Raw genomic sequence first — 24,308 nt, 5'->3', positions numbered from 1 at the left:
CCTTTTTCTATATCAGCAAGTGCTAATCTTCGCTGAGGTTACTCAGTATGGGACAACTTAGACTAGGACAGAATGACTTTTCTTCATTGGTGTTAATTAGAGAAGAGCTTTGATTTGATTCTTCTCACCTGACTCGAGCAATTTGTTCCACAGAACTCAAAAGCAGCAAGTCAAATGCAGCTTTTCACTCTTGGCTGAAGGCTGGCTTGCTTTGTTGGGCTGTATAGCCAATGAGTTACAAAGAGCAGCCATCTAACAACAAGGCTGAAACCTTTTGTGATGTTTGTGAGGCAGACAGTGCAAGTTGAGATCTACTCAGGATTCATCAGTGTGAGGCTATAGGCTCTTTGAAATTCTGAAGTTCCCAGCCACAATTCCTTATTCTCTGTCAGTTGCTTCCGGCTTTGTGGTGGCTGCAAGTGAACTGTTTGGAGAGGATGGTTTGAAAATGGATGTTGCAGTTCCTGGCAGAGGATATGTGTTCAGGCAATGTGGCCAGGAGCCATGGCAGAGCACATGGGACGGAGATTCTGAGGGGTTTTGCTTGTAAAAATTCAGGCAGAACTTCAGCAAGCATTTGTCATGGAAATGGTTTTATTTTGGATGAGAGCTAAAGCTGTGCAGGAGAATTTGATGCTGAGAAGATACTTTTTTGGCTAATTTTGCTCCCAGTTATGCCTCTTGAAGCACTCAGGAGAAATGGTTGATTACCTAAAAGCTCAGCAGTCTGTAGTTACTGTAGAGAAAAAACATGGCAGAGACACTTTTGGATTTATGTACCGCATTTCAGTGAGATAAACAACCTAAAGACATCTGCTTTTTCATCAGAGTGGATGTGTGTGTCATACCAAGTTGGCTTTCCGTGACAACTGGCTGTTGTTCTTCCTGGCAACCTGCTGAGATGCCTCCAGGGCTCACATTTGGGGCCACCACTGTAAGGCCTGGAGTGAGTTTACTCTTTAATGGCTTTATTCCAATCAGGAAGAAATGAAAGGAAAATAACAAATGGAAAGAGAATACCTGTAGTTCTTTAGGCTTGTCGTCTTCAGTGAGTATTTCATTGGGAAAATTGTGGAAAGGTAAAAAGGCAGCAATTTCAAATTTAGATTTTGAAAGCGTGGTGGTTTTTGTATGGTGAAAAGGTCAGTCCCACAGTGAAGAAGCAAATCTAACTTTCTGTTTAGTTTTTTCTGGTTTTGAACTGTACTGACTTGGGCACATGAAACAGAGCACTGAAGCATTTGAGTTTCTTCTAGCTGGTTTGTGTGTCCTCAATAAATCCTGATGCAGAAGGGACTGCCCTTCCCCCTGCTGTGAGTGTGGGAGCATCACCTTCGGAGAGATTACATTTAGTACATATCTTTTTATAAAGCCTTAATACTAGCAGAGGGCAGTGAATTTGAAATGCCATAGCTGCACGTGAACTAACAACAGTTGTACTTACCAGCTTCTGCTGAAGCAGCTTTCAGTTCTCAAGGGAAATGGTGGCCAGTGACTACGTGTCTCTTTTGAAATCTTAGAGCAGAGCCAAACATGAAGTTTGTACCAGTTTTAATGTGGGGGGTGTTGTGGACCCTGCCACGTTCTTCTAAAATCATGTGGAAGAAAAACAGGCGCCAATATGCTTTACCCAATTCCTCGTCAAACAGCTTGAGCTGTAAACTAGTTTGCTGCTGAACTCTCATACCCCTCATAAATTATAGTAACCTCAGAGGAGAGGAACCATGTATTTAAATGGTTAGAAAACACTGAACTCACAGCTTTGATTTGGAAACCCGGCTCAGCCTGATGTGTTGGAACAGTGGCAACACTTTCACCTGTTGTCCTGGCTTCGGGAATTATGCACGATGGAAAGCTGTATTTCTGGGGGGGTTGGGTTTGGTGTAGTTTTCTTTTCTTTCTAGATATGACTTAAAAATCACTGAGCATTTGGCTCCCATATTTTAGGGGGAGTATTGTTAATAATCAAGGAGAAGAGGAGAAAGGAGATGACATCAGTAACAACTAAAATACAAGTCTTTGGGACATCTGTGGCATACCAGCTGTCCAAGAAGCATCATCATCATCTTCTGTCAGAAGATATCCTCCGAGGCTTAATGTACAGCACTCAGATAGGCTTCTTCAGATACTCTGCTGATTAAATGATACATTTGAAAGATATTTGAGAGTTGTCTTTCCAGAACCATGCAGATACAAGTCTTGCCTTACCCTGGGAGATGTGTAAGTATCTAGGCAGTGCGTAGCTTCCTCAGCAAAGAAGGGGCACTGGTTTACCAGTTTTACAGTTCATCTGTTACCTTCTTTTATATCACCTCATATCAACTGTTGTTTTAACACACTTTTAACTAACTCCTATTCCCTTAAGAGATTAATGCTCTTGAAAAGATAAATATTAAATGTAGAAAGATGGATTACTTTTTCATTTCACCGCTCATTGCTTTCCTTTCAGCTTCTTGCCTGACTACATCAGTGGTGATTTTGATTCCATTCAGCCTGAAGTCAAGGAGTACTACAAGGTCAAGGTAAATCAAATCTCTCTGATGAGTTTGTGTGTTAGAGCATTGTAGGATCCAACCCATTAGTGCCCTCATTGGTCATTGAGTGATTCTGACTCCGCTGGTTTCTTTGAGGCTTCAGTTGTGAAGCACCTTTCAAGCTCAGATGTTGTGCTCTGCTCAGCACTGTACTGATGCCTAAAGACGGGAGGTGCCGTCCTGCCTGAGTCCTGCCCAAACCTTGCTAGAGACGATAAGCAACTAGAAACTAGGATAAAACTTCCTGAAAAATCTGTGCCTTCTTTTGCTCCATGAGATGCAGAGCAATAGAGATTAACCTCCCGTGATTCCCACACAGTTGGCACCCACAGACTTCCTGCAGAGAGTCCCTCTGCATGATACTTTGATTGTACGACTTTACCTTTTTAGCAGGAGGCTGCAGATGGAGACATCTGTCTGTTCCTCACCCACTGAAGCACTGAATTACACCCCAACTACTTTTGCTTCACTGGTGGAATGCCCTTCTTAAGAGGATTTTGGAGAAATGCTGCATACATTAAGTTATTCCCAGTGTAGCCACTGTGTTTCCAGTGAGCAACATAAAGGTAGACTTGCATTTCTTGGGTGTTAGGGCTCAAAATCCTGCCTTTAGCTGACTGTATTTTAACACTTCACCTGCCTGCCTCCACAGGCTTATGTGCTGAGCTCAGTTCTTTAACCTCACGTCTTGGACAACGGGTTTCTGCAAAATCAGAGTTTGCCTCAGTGTGCCAGCTTACCTTTGCAGCAGGAAGTGTTTGATCCTTGTGAGCTAGTGGACTTTAAAGGTCTGTAATTTGTCTGCTGCTAATTCAACGTGTGAGGCTGAAATTTGCCTAAAATCCCCCCTGATAGACTCAGGATCAAACAGGTAGAACAAAAGGTTTCCAACAGTGAGGAGAGGGCTTGAGGAGTGTGTAGGACTGGGTTTTAGTCCCTCTCTGAGCACTGCATGGGTATTTTTTTTCTCATTGCTTAGAAAAGTGTGTGATGGGTGTCCATCTTTGGGAGAACAGCTCAAGGATCTTTGGTTACAACTTGGGAAATGAAAATAAAATAAAAAGCTTTGAGTTAATGCTGTTTATTACAGACTGGAAATTTACAACCTGTAAGTAAAAGGGGAAATCACACTGCTCTGTTTGTCATGGACGTTGGTATTAACACTTGTATAAACTGCATGTTGGTGGGTAGGTAAGTCCTAAGAAAGAATGTTGTGCAAGAGACAGGGGAGATGGAAGAGGTAGGAGGGGGAAGAATGGAGTAGGATATGGAAGGGGATAAACTAAGCTAATACCAGAAGGATGTGGACCTATTGGAGCAAGTCCAGAGGAGGGCCATTCGTTAAAAAGGAAAGAGAAGATTCACTATGGCCAAAAGAAGGAGGAGCTATCAGATACATGGAGTGGATATGAAGGAAAGTGAAGCAAGCAGCAAGTGCTGAGTATTCACCCTCTGCAACCCTGCCTGCCTTCACGTATGATGTACAGGGAAGAGTCAGACCAACTTTTCTGTCACTTAGATTATTCTGCCAGGTGAATGGCAGGTGGTGTGGAAGGAGCTGGAGCTTCCTTTGGTATTTCGATTGCAGTGATTTAATCTATGCCAGGAATTAAAGTGATTATTTTTTCCTTTGTGTTTGTGAAGCTGAAGTAAGTTTCTCTGTGGATTTTACGAACATGCTTTATAGGTCTGTTAAGTATGACAATTACAACAGAGTGCCAGAGTGACCTTGTTCTTTTAAATAAACACTACCCATATTGACAGAAATTAATACATCGTGAGTCTATCTGAAGATAGCACACCACTGCTTACGAGGCGTTACTTTTTCACAGTAAAGCTTGTGGACACTAGTTATTGAGTTATAAAACATACTCATTTACAAGTGTTTGTGTCAAAGACAGCAAAGTGTTATCACTGAGTAAGAAGGGGGAGTATTAAACTCTGTGTGTGAAACTAATTATGGTTCCATAAACTGTAAGTTGTGCATCAACACAAAATGAGGACAGGCCTGACTCCTCCATCACACCAGCTTCATGCCAGGCGGTTGCTGCTAGACTTGGAAGGTTTTCTACCTCATTCATGTTATGAAAGCAATAGCAGAGATATGCCACTGCAGGAAACCTGACATAGAGATTCCTGAAGCCAAAGGGTTTTACTGGAAGGCTTCTTCAAGCCAATTCCTCTGGTGTTTTTCGTAAAGCAGGGAGTACATGACAAGTGTTTCTGTCTTTGCTTAAGGAGGATTATTGCTACTGTGTTGGAGAACCTTATTTAAATAAAGTTCATATACATGAAGCAAATAAATCCATTTTATCTCTTAGATGTGGCTTGCTGTAGTTAGTAGAGGTAAAGGCAAAAGTGCCATTTCTTCAGTTGTGTTGGAAAGTAATTGTGTAATAGACTTAAGAGTGGGATGTGTAAGTGATGGGTTAGAGGTGCTTTTGGGAGAGAATAAGTAAGCATGCATCATAGGTTATTCGGCTTTACCTATTTTCTGCAGTCTTGGTTTTGCCTCATTGGCTCATCAAGTAGGTACGTCTAGTCTTTTAGTCCTTATATTAAAAGACTACTGATGATTTCTCCCATTTCTCAAAGAGTTAAATGACTAAAACTGGATAAAACCTCCCCCCAACTGGAGATGGAATATCATGTTTAAATTTTCCTTTTAAAATCAGATTGTACTATAAATAAAGAATAACAATTCAATACTATTCTTTATTCTGTATATTTTCTGTCATTGTTAAAACAGATATTGAGAAGAGGTTTTGTACTTTCATGATAAATATGCATGTTCATATGATGGTATAATAGATGTGCTGGCAATCTTTCTCTGTAGAGTGTGAAGTGCATTGGAAAGGACACTGCACAAAACAGGGAGATGATATTTTTGTCATTGCAGTTTCATCTGTTTCTTGCTTTAGCTAAATGTTTCTATTATTGAAACCTTTTAAACATTACTTTGAAGTTAAAGCAGCCGTTTGTCTTGTTACGCCTCAAACAAGGCTCATTTTCTGAAGTTTTGAGACCAAAGCCATTATCTAAAATTACACCAAATCTGCACTTATGCCCAGCAGCAGAAGGTTGAATCCAGTGCCCTTTGAAATCCAGATTACGCCGTTTCTTAAAAACCCATTTTGGCTTTTCTGCTAAGCAAACTTCATGTGCTTTAAGAGGCTTCTGTTGACTTACTTAGACTCAGCTTCAGATCTGTAATTAAATGCTGTGAACTTATTTACAAGTCCACTGTTCTTCCTATTCTCTTTTCTTTCTAAGCCCCATAGAGCTGCTGATTTCTGCAGGCAGTTCTGCAGCTGTAGCAGTTTCCCTTTCCTTTCCCTATTACGTTTCCAGGGCTTAATGGTAGTCAGGGCTGTAGAAATGTTTAATAGGTATGGTGTGGCTATTGCCTTTTTGTTCCACGATGATGTACCTCTAATTAGATTTACAAAATGTGTTTGTAGCAATGTAGTAGCGCTTGTACATCTCTCTAACTTCTGCACTTTCTTGCTAAACTGCATCCTTTAGTGTCATGTTCTGTGCTTGCTTTCTGAGGCCAACGTTTTTAATCATTTTGGGAAATGACATTATTAATTGATTCCCCTCAGTTATTATAATTTAAATACATACAAAGGCATTGAGTTTTTGTGTGACTAATTTACCTGTTATCCCTAAATGTTAGTAATTTTTTTAAAACTAATTTTTAATACAGAATGGGACTTTAAATATGAAGAAGTTTGACTCATTTAAAGCATTAGACTTGAACAGTTTTCCAAGAAAAGCATGGCTTATTTTAGGGCCTGATTTCTCTGTGAGAGGTTTTAAGGTATCGGAAGGATCTATAAAGTTTGGCAGGTAGATCTGAAACATTTCAGTCTTGCTCTTGAACAGGCTACTCCTACTTGACCATCACCACTTAAGCTTTCCAGTAGTGCCTTCTGAAGACATCTCTGACAACTATAAAATATGCTGTGCTTACCTCAGTCCAGCCTCTGATGTGTTGAGGGTGCCCAGAGCTGCCTGGACTTATGACCAAGTTATAACTTTTATTTTTCTTCTTTTTCTACTGATGTACATTCATTAAAAGAGCCTCAGTGTCTTAATATAATAAAGGTTCATCAGGTTACAATGATACGAAGGGCTGAGATGGTCCCGTTATTAATAGTTTAAACTAAATTGCATTGCAGTTTAGGATTTTGGACTGGAAGTTTTCTGTATGCCTTAGTCTTGTAATTATTCAATGGGAGCTTTCATAAAATGGTTCCATACTTGAATAGTATGTCAGAGGCCTTGTCGAGATTGTGTTTCCAAGTGAGTTATGTAGGTGATTTGGGTTATGTTGTATTCTTACTTGTGCCAAATAAAAGTGATATCATAGTGTTCCAGAAATGTCATAGATTTGTAAGAGATGCTGAGCCCAGTGTCACTTCTGTAAAGGCAAACGTGACAAACAGTCGTACTAGGTCAGACCAGAGGCTCATTCAGCCAGCACCTGGTCTCAGCTGGGCTGGGACAGAATGCCTTTGAAAGCATATGTATGCACAGTGATGCTTCTTTGATATGCTTGTTCATCTCCCACAGATACATGGCTTAAAGATTTCCTATCTCAGAGGTGGTATCTCTGTGTTTAGTAACTTTGTGGATTGATTTGATTTTCCCCCAAGTTAGTCTACATACTACACAGATGAGACTGCAAGTATCCACAAAAGAAATGGCAATGTGTTCCCCACTTTAAGTGATTACAGTAGAGAAAATCTGTCTTTTGGATGTTATTTTGGTTTTGAGCTTGACTTCTGATAGTCAGGTTGGATTCTCTTGGATTTTTATCTTGTGAGAAAGAGCGTAAGGACTCCTGTTGGGATGGTATTAGTATGATTGTGCCTAGCATTCCTGAAGCTACACAAGAGGAGGGGTGTGGACAGCTAAACCAGTGGAATATTACATCAAATTTATGGCCTAAAAGTATGTTCAGCCTGTACATGTGTTCATGTTCTGCTGAGTTAGTGTCTGTATAATAGCTGGGAAGTCCCATTGAAGAGAGTCTTCATAAAGTGAAGGGTTTCAGGACTTTGCGCTTGTGCGGTACTGTTCTTACGTGCTGGTTTATAGCAAAACCAAGCAAAATCTCTGTGCTGTTCTTGATATCATTCTCTATGTTTTCAACAAGGAAGCAGTTTCCAGAAAACAGTGTATCTGTTGAAATGCAGATGAGATTTGGGGGGGTGGGGGGTGGACACAACAACCGAACAAAACCAACCAAACCCCAAAATAACAAATTCAGTTATACAGCCCTGCATCTTTTCAAGTGATGTGTGCTCTTTGTGTTGCCTCCTGGAGTTGCACATCGCTGCTAACCTGAAGAAACAGCATACAGTCCTATTTGTGCTGTAAGATCAATATAATATCACTACGATTCAGCAAGTTTTGAAGTCATTGTGAGTCACCGTGTACGTTTATTAGGACCTGAGTCAGGCCTTAATTTATCTAGTAGGATAGAAAATGCAATTTGACCAAGTTCTCATTCCTTAAAAAAAACACTACTCTATTTTCCTTTGCAGTATTTTGCTCCACGTTATGTAGCTTTGGGAGCCAGTGTATAGAAATTAAGTGATCAAACTTTTATTAGCGGTGGTTTGTCTTTCTTTTGCTTTGGTTCGAAATGACAGTTTGCAGGTTATGAGCTGTTTTCTCACAAGTGCCTTTGCTGAAGCTCAACTGCCTGACAGTAGAATATGCACGAAAACAGTGCACCATATAACAAAAATGATGCTGGTGGTATTTTAGTCTTGCATCCAATTTCAGTTTAATATTATGTTGCAGTATGAGATTTACTTCTCCCTTTCATTGGTTATGGCCCGAGGAGGGGAAAGGGTAGAATCTATATTGCAAGAGACATTTGAGTTGCTTCCAAGAGTTTTAAAAAATTTAATGTGTTTAATGTTAACGACTTCTGACAGAAGTCATTGCTCTGGTCTGTGAGCCTGTGATGGAGAAAATAAGGGAGAAGTTGAGAAAACAGAAATGTACCAAATTAACTTCAATTCCAGTGTAAGGAATGCACAAAAAAAAGTTGTTTTAAACAACAGCTTTATCTGGAGGAGGAAATTGTGTTATTGAGTTATTTTGTGATTAAGCCTCTTCTCAGAAAAGAGGCAGCTTTCATGTGGTACTAGTGGTTGAAGACTCAGATGATAGGTCTTTTTAAGTGTAAGTAGGATTTATACATCCATCTCTTCTTTTTGGTGACTTTAAGATAACATTGTTCCTGAAACACAAGGCTCAGTGCCTATGGACTGCTAATCAGAACAGTTTCCCATGAAGCTGCAGAACCCACATCCTCACAGCTCATCAAATGCTGCTGCAAATTCAAGTTCAGCCCGAAAGCTCTGTGGAATTTGTAAGCTTGATTGTGTTGTGGGGAAGCCCATTAGCTAGCCAAAACACAACCTGGGCCAACAACAGGAACACAGTCCTTGTCCATTAACCAAGAAGAAGGTCCCCAAAATCCTTATGCTACCATTTGTAAGTATTTTAAGAAGCAGCTTGGCAGCCTCTGCAAATGATTTGATTGTGCGTCTTGACAAAGAGCAGGCAGCTCTCTCATTTCAGAAGCGAAGTAAAAAGATGCAGTCTGTTGCTCATTTCAAAGCAGGAAGGTTTGCTTGGTGGGCTGGAGAGAAGGAGAAGGAATGCTTCTGACATGCTTTCAGAGACCTGGAGCAAGCATTTTGGTGAGTGCATTCTTTTGCTTTACAAGGAGGATGTGGACTGCTCAGGATCATTCTCCTTAACCTTTAAACTGCAGAGGCTGATTTACCAAGGCCACTATAACTTTGCTTCTTCATCTTTGACACAAGTGTGACCTTAAAAAGGCACAATAAATTGGGATACATGATCCAGGGCTACCATATCTTTACTTACCATACTATTACCCTCATGGTGTTTACACTTGCTTCTCTTACAGCACTACAAAGAGTAGTTACAAAACCTTTTTTGTTATAAAACCTCAAGGATGCACGGAGGTTAGTTTTAGTCCGTTTGTGTTCATGCAGGTAGGTGAATGCTCTACAAGCCTCCAAACGGAAAAGAACATGATTTCTGTTGTTCAGGTAAAAAAGTTAAAAGCTTTTGCAGCTTGTCAGTGAAACAAAGGATGAGCTGGAGTTGCCAGATCTGAACTTGCCTGTATTCGTTAACTTAATCATGGAAGTGTTGTGTTATTTGGAGTTTTGATATAAACCAAGACACATGTGGAGTCCAGTAGGAAAATTCAAGTGCAGCTTCTGGAGCACAGATGGTTATTTTTCCTTACTGAATTGTGATTTGGTTAAACCCATGCAAAATACAAGATTTGGTTTTATAGCTACACTCAGAAATAATGCAAGATAATGAAGGTTGTGTTCACTACTACTAGGAGGAAACTGAACTTAAGATGTAATTTTTTAAAGAAGACCATTAGAGGCAGAGAAATACCATTTATGGGGGTGGGGTGGAATGAAAGAACTCAAGTTCTGGCAGCTTTAACTACAGCTGGCCAGGGAAAGCTCTGCAAACTGGGATATTTCTCATATATGATGCCTTCTGCTTTTATTCTTCTGTCCTGTAATTCCTGACTGTAATATTCTTTTGGGCTCTTGCTGTTTTCACTGTCACCAGTAAGCATTTGAAGCTGTTTTTCTGTTTCAATTCTGCTGTTTTCCTTGAGTGCTCAGTAGAGCCCAGCAAAGAGGGGTTGGATGAAGGTTTGATAAGCTGACTGTGCAGGAAGCTCGACTGAAATCCAGCAAGTCTCAGGACCACTGTGAGTTATTTTGTGTTCTAATGTGCTGTTGGATTTCTTCATTTGAAGAAGCTGTGATGGTCTTTGATTAAAAAATAATCAAAGTTCCTGAAGTCAAATAGGTGTGGAGGTATCATTAGGAATGGAAACAGTCCCCTGCGTGGTAAAATGAGTTGAGAGAAAAATGAAATGTCAGGGGAGAGGAAAATGAGGAATGGAAAGTTGAGAAAAAGGCAGAAGCTTTTTAAAAAGTTAGATAAGGGTAAGCATTTTAAGAGAGAAAAATGAAGGTAACATCAGCGTAGGGTAGGAAGGAGAATGGGATAAAACCAGAAAAATTTCCTTGACACATCAGCAAATTAGTTCTGCTGTCATTTTTTGCAGCTGTGAAGTGAGTGTGATAAGAGAAACACACACACATGGCAACTGTATTTTATTAATCCAAAAGAAAGACTTTCGGTTTACTAGGAATAAGAGCACTGGTGTTATTTTGTTGTTTTGTTTGGTTGGGGTTTTTTCCTGTTTCCAAATGTTTTTTGTTCAAAGTTAAATTAGGAAAACCTATGTTTATGCCATTCTTGACCAAGCTTTGATGGGAGTTTCATCAGGTGAAGAACAGAAAATCATACAAGGAGCTTAAAGCATAGAACTGCAATGGAAGTTGGAATGTATTTACAGTAATCATAGAATGGCTTGGGTTGGAAAGGACCTTAAAATCATCTAGTTCCAACCCTCGCACTAGACCATTTCACCGAGGGCTCTGTCCACCATGGCCTTGAACACTGCCAGGGATGGAGCATTCACAACTTCTTTGGGCAACCCATTCCAGTGCCTCACCACCCTCACTGTAAAGAACTTCTTCCTTATATCTAACCTAAACTTCCCCTGTTTAAGTTTAAACCCATCATCCTTTGTCCTTTTGGGACAGTCCCTGATGAAGAGTCCCTTCCCAGCATCCTTATAGGCCCCCTTCAGATACTGGAAGCTGCTCTGAGGTCTCCACGCAGTTTCTCTTCTCCAGGCTGAACAGCCCCAACTTTCTCAGCCTGTCTTCATACGGGAGGTGCTCCAGATCCCTGATCATCCTTGTGGCCCTCCTCTGGACTTGCTCCAACAGCTCCATGTCCTTTTTATGTTGAGGACACTGGAACTGCACAGTTCTCCAAGTGAGGTCTCACGAGAGCAGAGTAGAGGGGCGGGATCACCTCCTTCGACCTACAAATTTGCAAGTGTTGAGACTGTTTTGTCCAAATTCTGCAGCAGCTGCTGTGATAATATATAATGTGTCTAAGCAACTATTAATCCAATTGTTACAACTATTTTAGTGTTTACTTCGCATTTAATTGATAATAACCCTTTGAATAAGGAATTGGCAATTTACCGTGAGTTGACATTGCCAGATTTCCATCTGATGAAAATGCAGCCTTCAAGAGAAGCTTTCTTTTGAGATCTGAAAAGACTTTCCTTCTTTTAAGCTCAGCAGCAGGAGAACACCATTAGAGAACAGAGTAGGGATTAATCGTGGGCTATAACTGCTTATTGTGACCCAGCTCCATTTTTTCCTGACATTTTAAAGACAGACTCTTTTCACATATCAATATGCAGGTAAAGTCTTCCATTTGTTTTGTTCAGCATCTATTGTTTCAACATACAGTGAAATGTAGCTGCTATACTTCGGTGGTTTAGATTCTTTATATTTTAATCACACTGTGGAAACAGTATTTGGAGAAACAAGTCAAAACTGGAGACCTGTAACAGATTGATAATTGTGCTGGGTGTTACTGCCCCAGCTGGGGCTCCTGTACTTCTAGCAGTAGGTTTGTACTAAGCAATTTGCTGTGGGCAGAGGGAAGGCATAACTTTATATAGTGTGAAAGATGTAGGTATGGGTTGGGAGCTTATAGATGCTGTGCAATAGCTCAGAATTCCCTGTGGCAGAAGGAGAGTATGGTGGAGCAGAAGAGAGGTACCAGTGTACAATGAGTGGTTAGATTTGTGAAGGAAAGTATTAAAAATGTAAGGTTCCTTAGGGAGCACTATTATCACTCCTATGATGTACTGTTTGTGGCAAACTTGAGATGCTTTGAAGGGTTAGGATAAATCTGATATGTTTTGATAAATACCAGAAAATTTTGTAAAGATGGACTGTCCCTAAATCATCTTACTGATGTTTACACTCTCTCCTTTAGTTAAATTAACTTTCAAAGAAGGTGTACAGAAGATAATATAAGAGAGAATGCCTTCCTATCCTGTTGTCTGTCAATAGATTATTTATTTCTTCCCATCAAAAGCCATCCCACCTTCCTATCTTTCTTCTCCTCCCTACTTCCAGTGATTCACTAGTTTAAAATGGCTGCACCTAAGCCTTTCATTGCCAGGAGTTTTGTCTGAGTTATGATTGAAGTAAAAACATTACAGTTGGACTCAAAAACCTGAACTAAAGCATGACAGGAGAGCCTGGCTTTGAAATGACATCTTCCAAAATGCATTAATTAAATGTATTTGTGTAGTAAGGATTTATAAGGTACACAGACACACTTTCTAAATGGCCACCTCTCCTTTGAAGTGATAGTGATAAAGCTATGCAATCACAGACATTTCAACCCCAAATCAGGTGCCTGAGTGCAGAGAGCTGTCTTTTTGGTCTTTGATTATTCAGTGGAAGGGTGTTTAGGATGTAGTTACCTAGGGCTGCAGGCAGCAAGTGTGATGAGAGAGGAGGTCTCTTCCAGTTGCTGTGTTGGCAGATAATAGAGTTTCTGAAGTCTGCTTGTTGGGGACTTTGGTAAGTATCCTCTTTAGAAACATAGAGTGTCCTCTACATACTTTTCAGCAGTTAGTAAGTATGCAGCAGCTACCTTCTGTGCCACTATCACAAATTTAAATGAAACATAGAAAACCAATTTGAAAGGTACAACGACAGGATTTGTATTTCACTGACTTCATATATTTCTCTTGAAAAGTAGACCTAATTAAAATGAAAACTGTGGCACTTTGTTAATCAATTCCTCAGTTTAGTTTAAAATCATTCAAAGTAAATAGAGGTTTTTAAAAATGACCTGCTGAAAGTTTAAGGGGGACAGGAAAAACTGGCCACATTACCAGCTAAGCACTTGTAGCTGAAGTAAGCTAAAGAAGCTTTTTATAGGGCTCTACTGGAAAGTCAGAGATGTATTTTTTTTTTTAATCATTATTATTTTATTGTAGTCATTTGACTTCAGTTCAGTGCTTAGGTTTGAAAAAAGTAGAATGGTTTATTTTCTCTTTCAGTGTATGAATAAAAATGAGGTATGAGATGATGAGAAACGCTACTCATAAAGTGCAGAAGGGCTTGGTGATGAGAAATAATCAATATTATCTCTAGCTACTGAGTTCAACCACGTATGTCCAGTAAATCAGTTTGCTTTTAAATGCAAGATGTGGTTAGATAAGCTTATTTATGTCTCTGTAGCATATAAGATTACTTTATTGAATAGAGGATAAAGACACAACTGGGGGTTTGAGTGTGGAACAGAGGGAAGTAGGATTTGATGTGGACTGGAGCGGTAGCTGGACAGCATATGTAACCCAGCTAGAATGTTGGATAAGGTCAGCAAGGAGTAACTGAAATGCTTTGTTTTCTAATGTACAAGAATCTTGGCAGCAAAACAGAAGAACTAAGCCAACTGTTACTGATATTCAAATGGATTTTTACAGCTTTACCAGAAATACGGCGAAGTGGCAGGCAAGGATTGAATAGAATTATTACAATGCATACACTGATCATGAATAGTTGGAATAAAAAAATAAAGGTTAATGTGAAATAACTTGATCTTAAATCTTGATTTAAGATCCATTCAAATAAAATCAAGGTGCAAATTAGAACTGTGATGTTGTCAACTGGAGGAATGAGCCTTCCAGGAGATTGTAGCTGGGGAAGAAGAAGCCTGAGTGATTTTAAAATGGATGCTAGAAAGTGTATGAGAAGTATTTCATGACATGTTTCCTGTAGCAGCACTGGATTGAATTTGATGAGACAGGACAATCCTACCTATCCTAGATTGTAATGAAAGTCTTTCATTGCTTTGAAAAATGCGAAATGTCAGTTATGTGCATTTTAATTTAATTCCAATTTCCATCTGAAAGCAGCTTGATTTAAAGAGGAAAAACACACAAAACTGTTCATGTGGTGAATGAGAAGCATCATTCACCATTTCCTAGAAACATAAAAAGATGTATAAAATTAATAATCTGATTAAAAGCATGTTTAGACAGAGGGTGTGGAATTTCATTTGAGAGTAAACCAAACAGTCCTCTGGCTTGAGCTGATGGTGATGATCTACTGAGAAAGAGCCTTTCTTTTAGAAGGTAACTTTTTGTTTTCTTTACCAGCTCATCAGTTTAGATGCTTCTGTGACCTTGGTGAAACCAGCTCAACTCTAAAGAATCCAGGCATATGGCTTTCAAGTTGTAATTCTAATCATTAAACATAAAGAGTGCAGGTGATGGTTTTGTTTGTTTGTGAAACCTCTTTAATCTGCAACAATAAATAGCCTAGAAGCAAAACCGGATTTTACAATCATTGGGTTATTTTTCTTCTGCATGTTTTTAATAGCCACTTTTATGTGACCTGATGTGATTTGGATCTGTCCTGGAGAGAAGGTGTATTTCATTTTAATGACTTTATTGGTTAATTTGACAATTGATAGGTTAAATCTTGTTAAATAATGTAGGATAAGAATGGGCCCAATTTGAACGTTAATACCAACATTCCCTTTGCAGTATTGGAAAATTAAGTTGATTATTGCCACAAATACTGTTCCAGGACCCTTTTTTCCCCCCAAATCTGATAGACCTCTTGGTGATTTCTAAGGAATAGAGCAAAAACTAGAATTAATAGAGCAAAAGCATATGTCCTAGTTTTTTATAACATCTACCTGATTCATAGTTTTAGATTTTCAGCATTGTTTATTTAAATATTAAATAAGCTAACAATGTTAAAGTGTATGCATATTGTTTTAATCAGTTGACCTGCATTTTGCCAGCTGCTGGTATGTGCATTTTAAGGTGCAACACCAGATTTTTCATGGAAAATAGGAATCTTCATTCTTGCAGAACTAAAGTTCCCTTTTCACTTAAATAAATTTACTAACCCACATGAGCAACTACTACAGTGAATGTGTTTTTCAGTGGAGCTTCAAACTTTTGTACCTTTGATCTACAAGAAATGCAAACAAGATTTTCAGGTCAAATCTCCTGTTTGACTTTCAGACAAACCAGCCACCATGTTTCATGCAAATGTTAGGTAAGAAATTCAGACAATCCATCATATGGGACAGTCTATAGATACATTCATCTGATTAGTCTGTCTGAGTATCCTGAAAGGCTTGTACTCAAAATAAAGTAGAGATGCATCTTTGCTGTAGATAGATGCAGATTTTTATCTGCTCTCATGCCCTTCTGTATCAAGCAGCTTCCATGTCAAATGTCCAGTTTGTGCTTAAGGAGTGGGTTACAAGCCTGTAGTTGTGATAGATATTTTATTGCTCTTTATTATTTATGTTACCCTTTTGCCAGATGCTGTAGAAATACAGTGTAAAAAGAGAGAATGCGTTTTCCTCAACTAAGGCAGGACATGGATATAGTGTCATTGGGGGGATAAGAGAGACAATGAAAGAAATTTTGATATTTAGTATTATTATTTATTTTTTCCTGCCCAATCAAACATGTTTCCTTGCCATGCTGGTTCCAGAACCAACAGTCTATCTGGTCTGGTTTTACTGCAGGCTTAGTGCTTCTGGCTAAATTCACTCAAAGTCACTAGTAACATTCCTTGTCTTTTCTCCTTTCCCCTCCTCTTCCCAGCCGCCTGTGCCAGCATGGGCTTTGTTTCCAACTTTGAGGCCAACTTGATTAGGTGTCCCCTGGGATGTCTTTATCCTCTTTGACCTGAGTCGTGTCTGCAGCTGGACCTGCAGTGCTCCCAAGCCTGAGAACATGACACAAAGGTGTCTGGAACAGCTCTCCTTAGAGCTGGCATGATGCTTGTGCACTTGGGTTTTACTTGTCATGTGCTTATGGGTCATGAGCAGGGAATCATTAATACAGGAAAGCCCTTAAACAACTGCCTGAGAAATACACAGAATGTTTAGAATTCAGAGTATTTCCAGAGCTTTGCAGTGCCCTTGATAATTGGTTACTATGTTTAATCACAGCATACCACTGGTTGTCTATATCATTATATAGTATAGGAAGTAATAAAATCTGCTGTGACTCGTTTTTCATCTAAAAAAGCCATCTCTGTAAGCATACAACTGGCCACAAAGGCTACTGCTGTTGTAACCATCACATAGACAGTGTTTATTCTCCCTGCTCCCTGCCTCCCTGGAGTTCTACGAATAGCTTACTTAAAAGCAGGTGCTTGATTTAATCCTGTCAGTGCCATTTTCAATCTCTGTACAGAAGAAGGATGGCCCAAGATAAATCAGGAACAGAGGAAGGGATGATAGTTTAGGGATAGGATAATGGGATAATACTTGGGATAATACAGAGTATCACTAGCAATTTCAGTTTATTGGGGATGCCTTGCAAGGAACCTTTGTCCAACGTTGCTAGGCTAATTTATTAACTCATTAATCCATGCCCATGTATTTCTGAATGCTTTGTTTTCCTTGTCCCTTTTGCTTTACTGATTTCATTGCACATCTCTGCACTTAATCTAGAAGTCAAATGTATGATGTTTTTGTTCTTTATGGTGTCACAGTACCTGTGAGCCCTGTATGTTTAGATCATTTTCTTCCCTGCCTCCCCGTCTGCCTCCCGCTGTCTTTTGAAAAGAGCAAATCCAGAAGGGGGCTATGCTTCTCATTTAGGTGAAGGCTCTGTTTTCCTTCCAACACAAGATGCCTTGTCAGAAGTTTTCAAAGGCTGGTCAAGGACTTTTGCCATCCCTGAATTGCTTGCATTTTGAATCATTCCAAGCCTAACTGTTCTATGATTCAGTGTTTGAGAGTCAATTAATACATTAATCTCAGTCACTAGGAAAAACTGAGTAAAGGAGATCCTCAGGGGTTAGGTAGGGTATAGGTGTCCATGTGTTCTTCGCTTTCTCCCTCCTTGTACTGTGCTGTACAGGTTTAATACTGTACTAAACAGCATCTGGCTCAGTCTGCTCCATCCTGTTGTTTCTCCTGATTATGCCAATCCAGAGGTTGGAGACATCCTTCAAGTGCAGACACTGGTGATGATGGAAAGTGTTGAAGGTATGACAAGAGATAATTTATATAGAATTCAGGATGAGTTACAGATTGCTAGAAGCTAAGAAAAGATGCAGATTGAAGTGGATTTAAAATGATGCAAATGAAAGAAAACCCTCATACCTTTTCCTCACCTCCGTTTAGATTTTGCAGGGGTGCTTTTTTGAGAGTACAAACCACGAAGTTTGGGGGATGGCAGCCCTATGCAACTACATCAGCCATCCTAATGTTGACTAATAACAGCAATCTGTCATACAAACATATCAAAATAATTGGCTGTGCTTCACTGGTAATGTTGATCAGACTGCATGGCAGTACCTTCTGTCACCAAAATGATTTACAGTAAATGTGCAGATGTCATTTACAGTGACCTCCTAATTCTTCTTGAACAAGGGACTCTATTTCTTCTTGCACTTGGCTCCTTTTAAAATGAGCTCTGTTCACTCTCAGCCAAATTACTTGGAACGAGTAAGTAGTTAATGAAAATGTCTGGTGCTATAGCACTGTCTGAAGTTTAATATTAGCCAAATTTTGTCTGAGCTTGCTAGGAATGACGGAAAATGCTCCTACTGTCAGAAGAAAGGTATTACTATTACAGTCTTTTGCCAAACACACTGAACTCAAAGTTTTTCCTTAATGCTATGTTCTTATCGAAGTCTGTGGTCGTTCTCTTCTACTTCTATTCAACAATCCAGCCAAATCCTTTACTTGCTTAATCATAATTTGAATGAACTGATCACAGTGGTTTTAGTTCTGTGGTTTTTTTACCCCCAGTGAATCCATTAAAACCAGCGTATTTTACTTTCCATTTGATTTCATTCTGATGCCAATTTTAGTGTTGGACTGTCCCTACCTGATTGAAAGCTGCACTTTTGAATTTCATTTGCATCACGTGCACAACAAAAGCTGCAAAGAGTTGAAGTATCTAGGAAATAAAAGTACTGACTTCACATAAGATACCTAGAAGCGTAACAGTGGTTCTTCAAGTTTACATGAAGCAAGTATTAAAAAACTCTTCTTTCACTTAGTTATAATAAAATTCCACCAGAAAAACAGCTTTTGCTTTAAAGCTGCTGCAGAACCACTTCCACTGTGGATCTCCAATGTGATTCATTCACATGAAAAAATAGCGAGTCGCATACTTCCTCTGTTGTGGTATTTTTATTTTCACTTGATGCAGCATGTAATTCTAGAGTGCTTAGGTTTTAAATTCCAAAGGAAGCAAAAGCTTCTGTGATGGCTAAAACGGGGATGCAGAACAGATGAGGACTGCTACCTTTTTATGCTAACTTCTTTTTTCTGTACAAGTCAAGGTGAAGAAATCGGGTGTTTAAACATTTTAATAGAGGCGAAGTGCAGATGTTCATGCATAGCTATGTCTTCAAGAACTGTGGAGGAGAGGTGGGTGTTTGTCTTAAGCAGTTGTTTATCTGATTAGGATTATGGCTACTTTACATGTCTGTCTCATGATGGTTCTGTTTGCTGAATACACTGCCACTTATTTTCACAGTGCATCCTAGAATTATTAATTTATTGCACATGTGCAGAACTGAGAAGGAGAGAGGCCAAAACTTGCAGGACTGAGATGGAGAGAGGCCAGAATCAAACCCACAGATGCTAGGAACCATTTAGTGTCTGTACATGACTCTGGTGCTGTGCACTGACAGTCTGCCCAGATCATGCAAGATTCCCACAGCAGCATCAGTGGCTGGACCCTTAGCTGATTAATGTTATCTCAGGGCCTTGATCAAGACAATTTCCTTCTGAATCTCTTGGATGTGGATTATAAAGCTGGAGGCTGCAGTGAACAGTAAAAGTTTAGGGCATGTCTCCAGACGCCATGGGTGGACAACTAGTAATTCGGAAGAAGACACTGAATGAAAGGTCTTGGAGGAGTTTTTGCTTAAGAGAAAACTATTAAGTGTCTGATTGTACTGGCATCTGTTGATGTTTAGAATATGATCTGCAGCTTGAAAAGCAAAGCGTCTCAACAAATGATTTTTGTGGTGCAGTTCAGGACAAGGCTGATACCTCATTATGTAAGGAAAAGCACAATAAATTCAGGCAGAAAGGAGAGCAGCTCTAATGCATTCTGTCAGTAGAGAAAGGCTGCTATGTATATACCACAGGTATTGCTTGTGTACTGGCTTTACCTTTTCTCTGTCTGGATGCTATGGATTTTGAAACATGAGTTTGAAGAAAGATTAGGAAAGACTATGAGTGTAACTGGGCATTGCCTGGACTGGGGAGATATGTAATGCCTATGTGCAATGAGGGATATGGCCAAATAAAAGACCTTGGTAAATATCAGGAGAAGCACCTAGTGGGATCAGTTGTGGTGTAGTGCAGAGTTCTGCTGGAGAGAAGCAAAACCTGAGGCATAAAAAATCCGTTAATTAAACTGAAGACAACACTTGAGAGGGTACTAGAGAGAAACTTTCTCTTTAGAAAGATGGACAGGATAAATGAAAAGGTTGGTTTAATCTCCATGTTTTATCCTCTGATCAGTGTATTAATTGCCTTCTCACAGCAAATCCAGCCCTGGAAAATGTTTAGAAAGTGTTTTCTTTGCAATTGTCCTTATACCTTCAGAAATGTCTGACAAATCTTTAACAGGATGTGTTAAAGGGCAGTCACTATCATTGCTTGAAACTGCTTTGCAGGAAGAGGCTTTTGATGGTAGAGTAAGGTCTGGCATTGATCTGCTTATAGGGCTGCTCTGTGCCAGCTCAGTGCAGACATATAACCTGCCTAGCTGTGAACTATGTCATTGGGAAAACCTACCTAGCTCTGAACCAGCTAGTTGGCCTCCCAGGAGCAGTGGCAGTATTTAGATGTGTTCAGACTATAACAACCTACTGTTGTTGCCTCCGAAACCAGGGAAGACAGAGGCTTTTAGGTAGAGCCTAGACTGAGCTTTGTTGCCCAGTAAAGCTTGGTTAGGTCCATTCCAGTTTGCAATCACAGCACTGACTGGAAAAGAGCTGAATATTCTGAAAACTTCAGGACATGGGGAGTATGTATCTGCATATGTTGCTATCTGCACATGAACCTGCTTCAGACTTACAGCTCAGGCAAGATTCAGTCAAAATAGTATGTGTGGAAGACTTTCATGAACCAAAAAAATTTCAAATTGGCCCTTCAAAATGTGCATATATAGCCCTGCTGAGCTTCTGATGTCTCTTCTCACAGCTTTTTGAAGCTGTAAGCTTTTTTTAGATCCCTGATCAAAATGCACAAGCAGGTCTTGATGTCTTTTCTATCTTTTCTTCTTAACAGCAGTAGTTTAAAATAGAGGATGAGTAGAATGAAAGAAAGCAGAAAAGGAGGAGCTCCCAGATGTGATTATGTGTTAGAATAGGGCTATAAAATTTCATATTGTGCCTTACTGTCCTCAGCATTGGTATCGATGAATGTTAGGTCAGGCAATCTTGTTAGCCTGTATAACTGATGGGAAGCTCAAAGCACAGCAGAATGTTCCTTTAGCCTCATGCTTTGTCTAGGCAGCAGTCAAGGAAATATCTTGTCTTGCATCCTTGCATGTTCCAGATAGCCTGTTAGGTTAGTCTGCCCTCGTGTGTACACCCGGCTCCTCTTGACACCTGCATTTTAGTGCAATATGTAATTCTGCTTTTTTGTGGCATTCAGTTCCTGCAAACCATTTACAGCTCTTTGTGCAAATGGCCGTGGCTTGCGTTTTGAATTATAAACATGCCCTTTGTCAACAACAGATGCACGAGGCTAAATTCTGCTCTCAGTCATGTTGGGGAAGATCACGGGATCTGATCTTTTACATAGATGTCAGTTCATAGTAATTCACTTCAGGCATACACTACAGCATTAATAAAGAGTAGGCCTGGACCTCTGCATTCTGGAGATGGACATACATCCCTTAAAATATAACCTATCCAGTGGATTATGACTGATCACAGCTCGCAGGATGGTTACTGAGGCGCATTCTGAACAGACCTGCTAGAACAAGATGATGACTGTATAGTGCCTCTTGTTATGTCTGTATCTGTTATGTTGTGTTAGCTCGCCTTTGCCAGGGACCACAGATGTTTGTAAGGAGAGCTAGAATAACACTGGTAGACTTCAGAAATCACTGTCATTATATAAAACAAAGGAATATCCTATTAGCAGAGTCCTAGAGTATGCCAATGCAAAATCTCTTACTGCAAAGCGCTGTATTACTTGCAAAGCCATTGCTGTTAGTTGGCTACACATTATACTGTCTGATGGAATGTCCGTCACCTGTGAAAAGCTTGAAGCATTTCACATGTGCAATGGAAGTATTTTCAGTACAGTAAACTGGATATTCTGATACCTAATTGAACAGCCCCCTGAGTTATTTATATATCATGTGGAAAAGAGAGATGGGGAGAAGGGTGTACAGCCCAGTTACAAGGTGTTCTGTTTCTAAACCTGCAATCTCTGCCTATTAAAAAAACAGGCCTTGAAGTATACCTGGAAGATAAAACTGGTTTTCAGCTTACCAAGTAATCAAGCTCTCTCAGAACAAAAGACTAATGAATGTTTGTTCAGCAACATCACAGTTCAGAGTAGTTGAAGCCCTTCCACAAATCAAACCTACAGCAACTGTGTGAATATGATGTGTGACCTTTTATTATTCAAGAGTCTACCTCAGTTACATGGAAATGCACCAAATATCCTGAATTTCACTTGGAAATGTGTTTGTAGTCAGTGGAACACTTGCCAGTGATGAAGTCAGAACTGCTCTTCTGGGCAGTGGCTTTATTTTCCTGAGCTTTCCCTTATATCTTTCAAAATGTCAGCACGTCAATTACTTGTGTTCATTGCTCCCAGATGGTTTGGTGATCTTTGATGGAAAAGGATTGTAAAGCTAGGTGGTGGTTGTTGCTGTTGTTGTTATTGTTATTATTTGTTTTCACTGCTGCTAGCTTTGCAATATCACTTGTGGAAATACGGAGCAATTTTCTTTTAAATTTGGAGAACCTGTTTCCACTGGTCTACATGAATATTAGGCATTTGCAAAATCTTCTCAGTCTTTATAATTCCTGGACCCATAAAGTTCAGCTCAGTACACACCACTGTAGCTAAATAAATAGCAGTGTGCCCTTCAACTGTGTGCCCAACAACATTGGTACTTCTGACATGAGAATCCCTTTAAAGCATGAGATAGCAACTTTCCTCCAATTACTTCCCAAAAGCAGCATCTATTTTATGTGTTAATTTTCTGCCTGGAGTTAACATGGAGTAGGTATGGTTAACAACAAACACTAACTTCACTCTGCATTACTGTTTCTGGTGTCCTATAAATATTTAAGTAGGATGTAGACCTGGTTTAGCAAAGCTGGGAGATGCTGAGTTTTGGCAACGTAAGCCTGCTGTTTTTCTCAGGTACCAGCACATTTGGCAATGTAAACCTGCTGCTTTTCTCAGGCATCAGCACATATTGGAAATGTTGCATGATCTGCCTAGAAAAGCAAAGGAGATATTCATAAATTTAAGTTAGCCATTCCCTTCATAGAGCAGGAGACATATGACTGGAAAGAAGGTTGCAAAACTGAAAGAGGAAGAAGAAGGGCCAGGCATATTGTTTAAAATGTTGAACACAGCTGACCTGAAATGTGCTAAGGATATGTATAGTCTAACATTCTTCTTTTGATGTACATGAAATGCTCCTGAAATAATGGGGTATTCTAGACAATAAATAAACTTCCTCTACAGAAAGTTTCTTCTTTTCCTTGTGACATACAGCTCTTGTGCTGAGGCTGAGAGGTTTTAGAAACTGCCAGACAGAATAGTAACAAGGAAAAAAAAAAAGAGTATTTTCTAGTCACACACCTAGCCAAGTTAGAACTTAATGCACAAATTAAAGGCAGCCAGCTGTTCATAAGAAAACTAACAAGCAGTGGGAAATAATCAGTGACTTTCCTGAAGGATCAGTCCTGGGACTAATCTTGCTATTTTCATTAATACCCCAATACCAACAAGAAAAATGAGCTACTGAATTGTATTGTTAACAAAAATTTTTGAGTTGTATACACAATAGGAGGATATTGCTCTTTTCAATTTGCTGTCTTTAGGTAATCAACATTTTGAATCCCTTTGTACTCATTTTGCACATGTAGACAGTTGTGTAAGAAAGTGGGGTTTTTTCTGTGAGCATAGCATATACTTGAGGCCTGGTCTCAATTCATTCTGTCCAGTGATTGATATCTGAGATGCAGCTCCACTCTCAATCCAAATTCTGTTCAGAACAATTACACATCTCTGCAACTAAGGACAATACTGGAACAAGGATTCTCTCACATAAAGCCTGTCTGAATACAAGAAAGAGAGACTAGCTGTACTGGTTGTATATATTTAAATAAGCTTAATGATTAGAAACGCCTTGCAGGGGAATTCTATGCCATTAAGGTTAACATCTCTTTTTGCTATTTTTGATGCATTTTTCAGTCACAGTGCTCTGTGATGCTTAGGTTGCTGGCAAAGGATCATGTTAAGATAGTAAATACGGCTAAAATTTGCCAGCCCAAATCCTTGAAAACATCACAATACAAGCCTTGCTGTTTTTATCTTGTTTTTCTTACCTTGAGATGATCTTGAGAATTGGCAATCAGTCTGGAAACTGAAGTCGATTCAAATACAGTGTCTGCTTATTAACTTTAGTTCTTTAAAGTGTCTGTCATCCTAGGTGATAAAAAGCAAAAGCTGTTAACCTGAAGCCCTTTTAATTTAAAACAAAACAAAACAAGAAACCAACCAACCAAAACC

At 39.5% G+C, this 24,308-nt stretch overlaps 1 protein-coding gene across 1 annotated transcript in view; it reads left to right on the top strand.

Annotated features, from left to right (window-relative positions):
• The window catches only part of LOC104408078 (thiamin pyrophosphokinase 1-like), a gene marked incomplete at both ends in the record, with an annotated part of 54,001 nt that overhangs the window by 22,672 nt on the left and 7,021 nt on the right, over nt 1-24,308 (top strand). Inside the window, one exon of the mRNA XM_010017559.1 lies at nt 2,450-2,522. Within this exon, the coding sequence (XP_010015861.1) occupies nt 2,450-2,522 (73 nt within the window). The remainder of the gene's footprint in view (nt 1-2,449; nt 2,523-24,308) is intronic.

Source organism: Nestor notabilis, unplaced genomic scaffold (genome assembly GCF_000696875.1).
Source record: "Nestor notabilis isolate BGI_N333 unplaced genomic scaffold, ASM69687v1 scaffold2187, whole genome shotgun sequence".
Classification (NCBI taxonomy): Eukaryota; Metazoa; Chordata; class Aves; order Psittaciformes; family Psittacidae; genus Nestor; species Nestor notabilis.
This window is presented reverse-complemented; position numbering and strand designations above follow the sequence as displayed.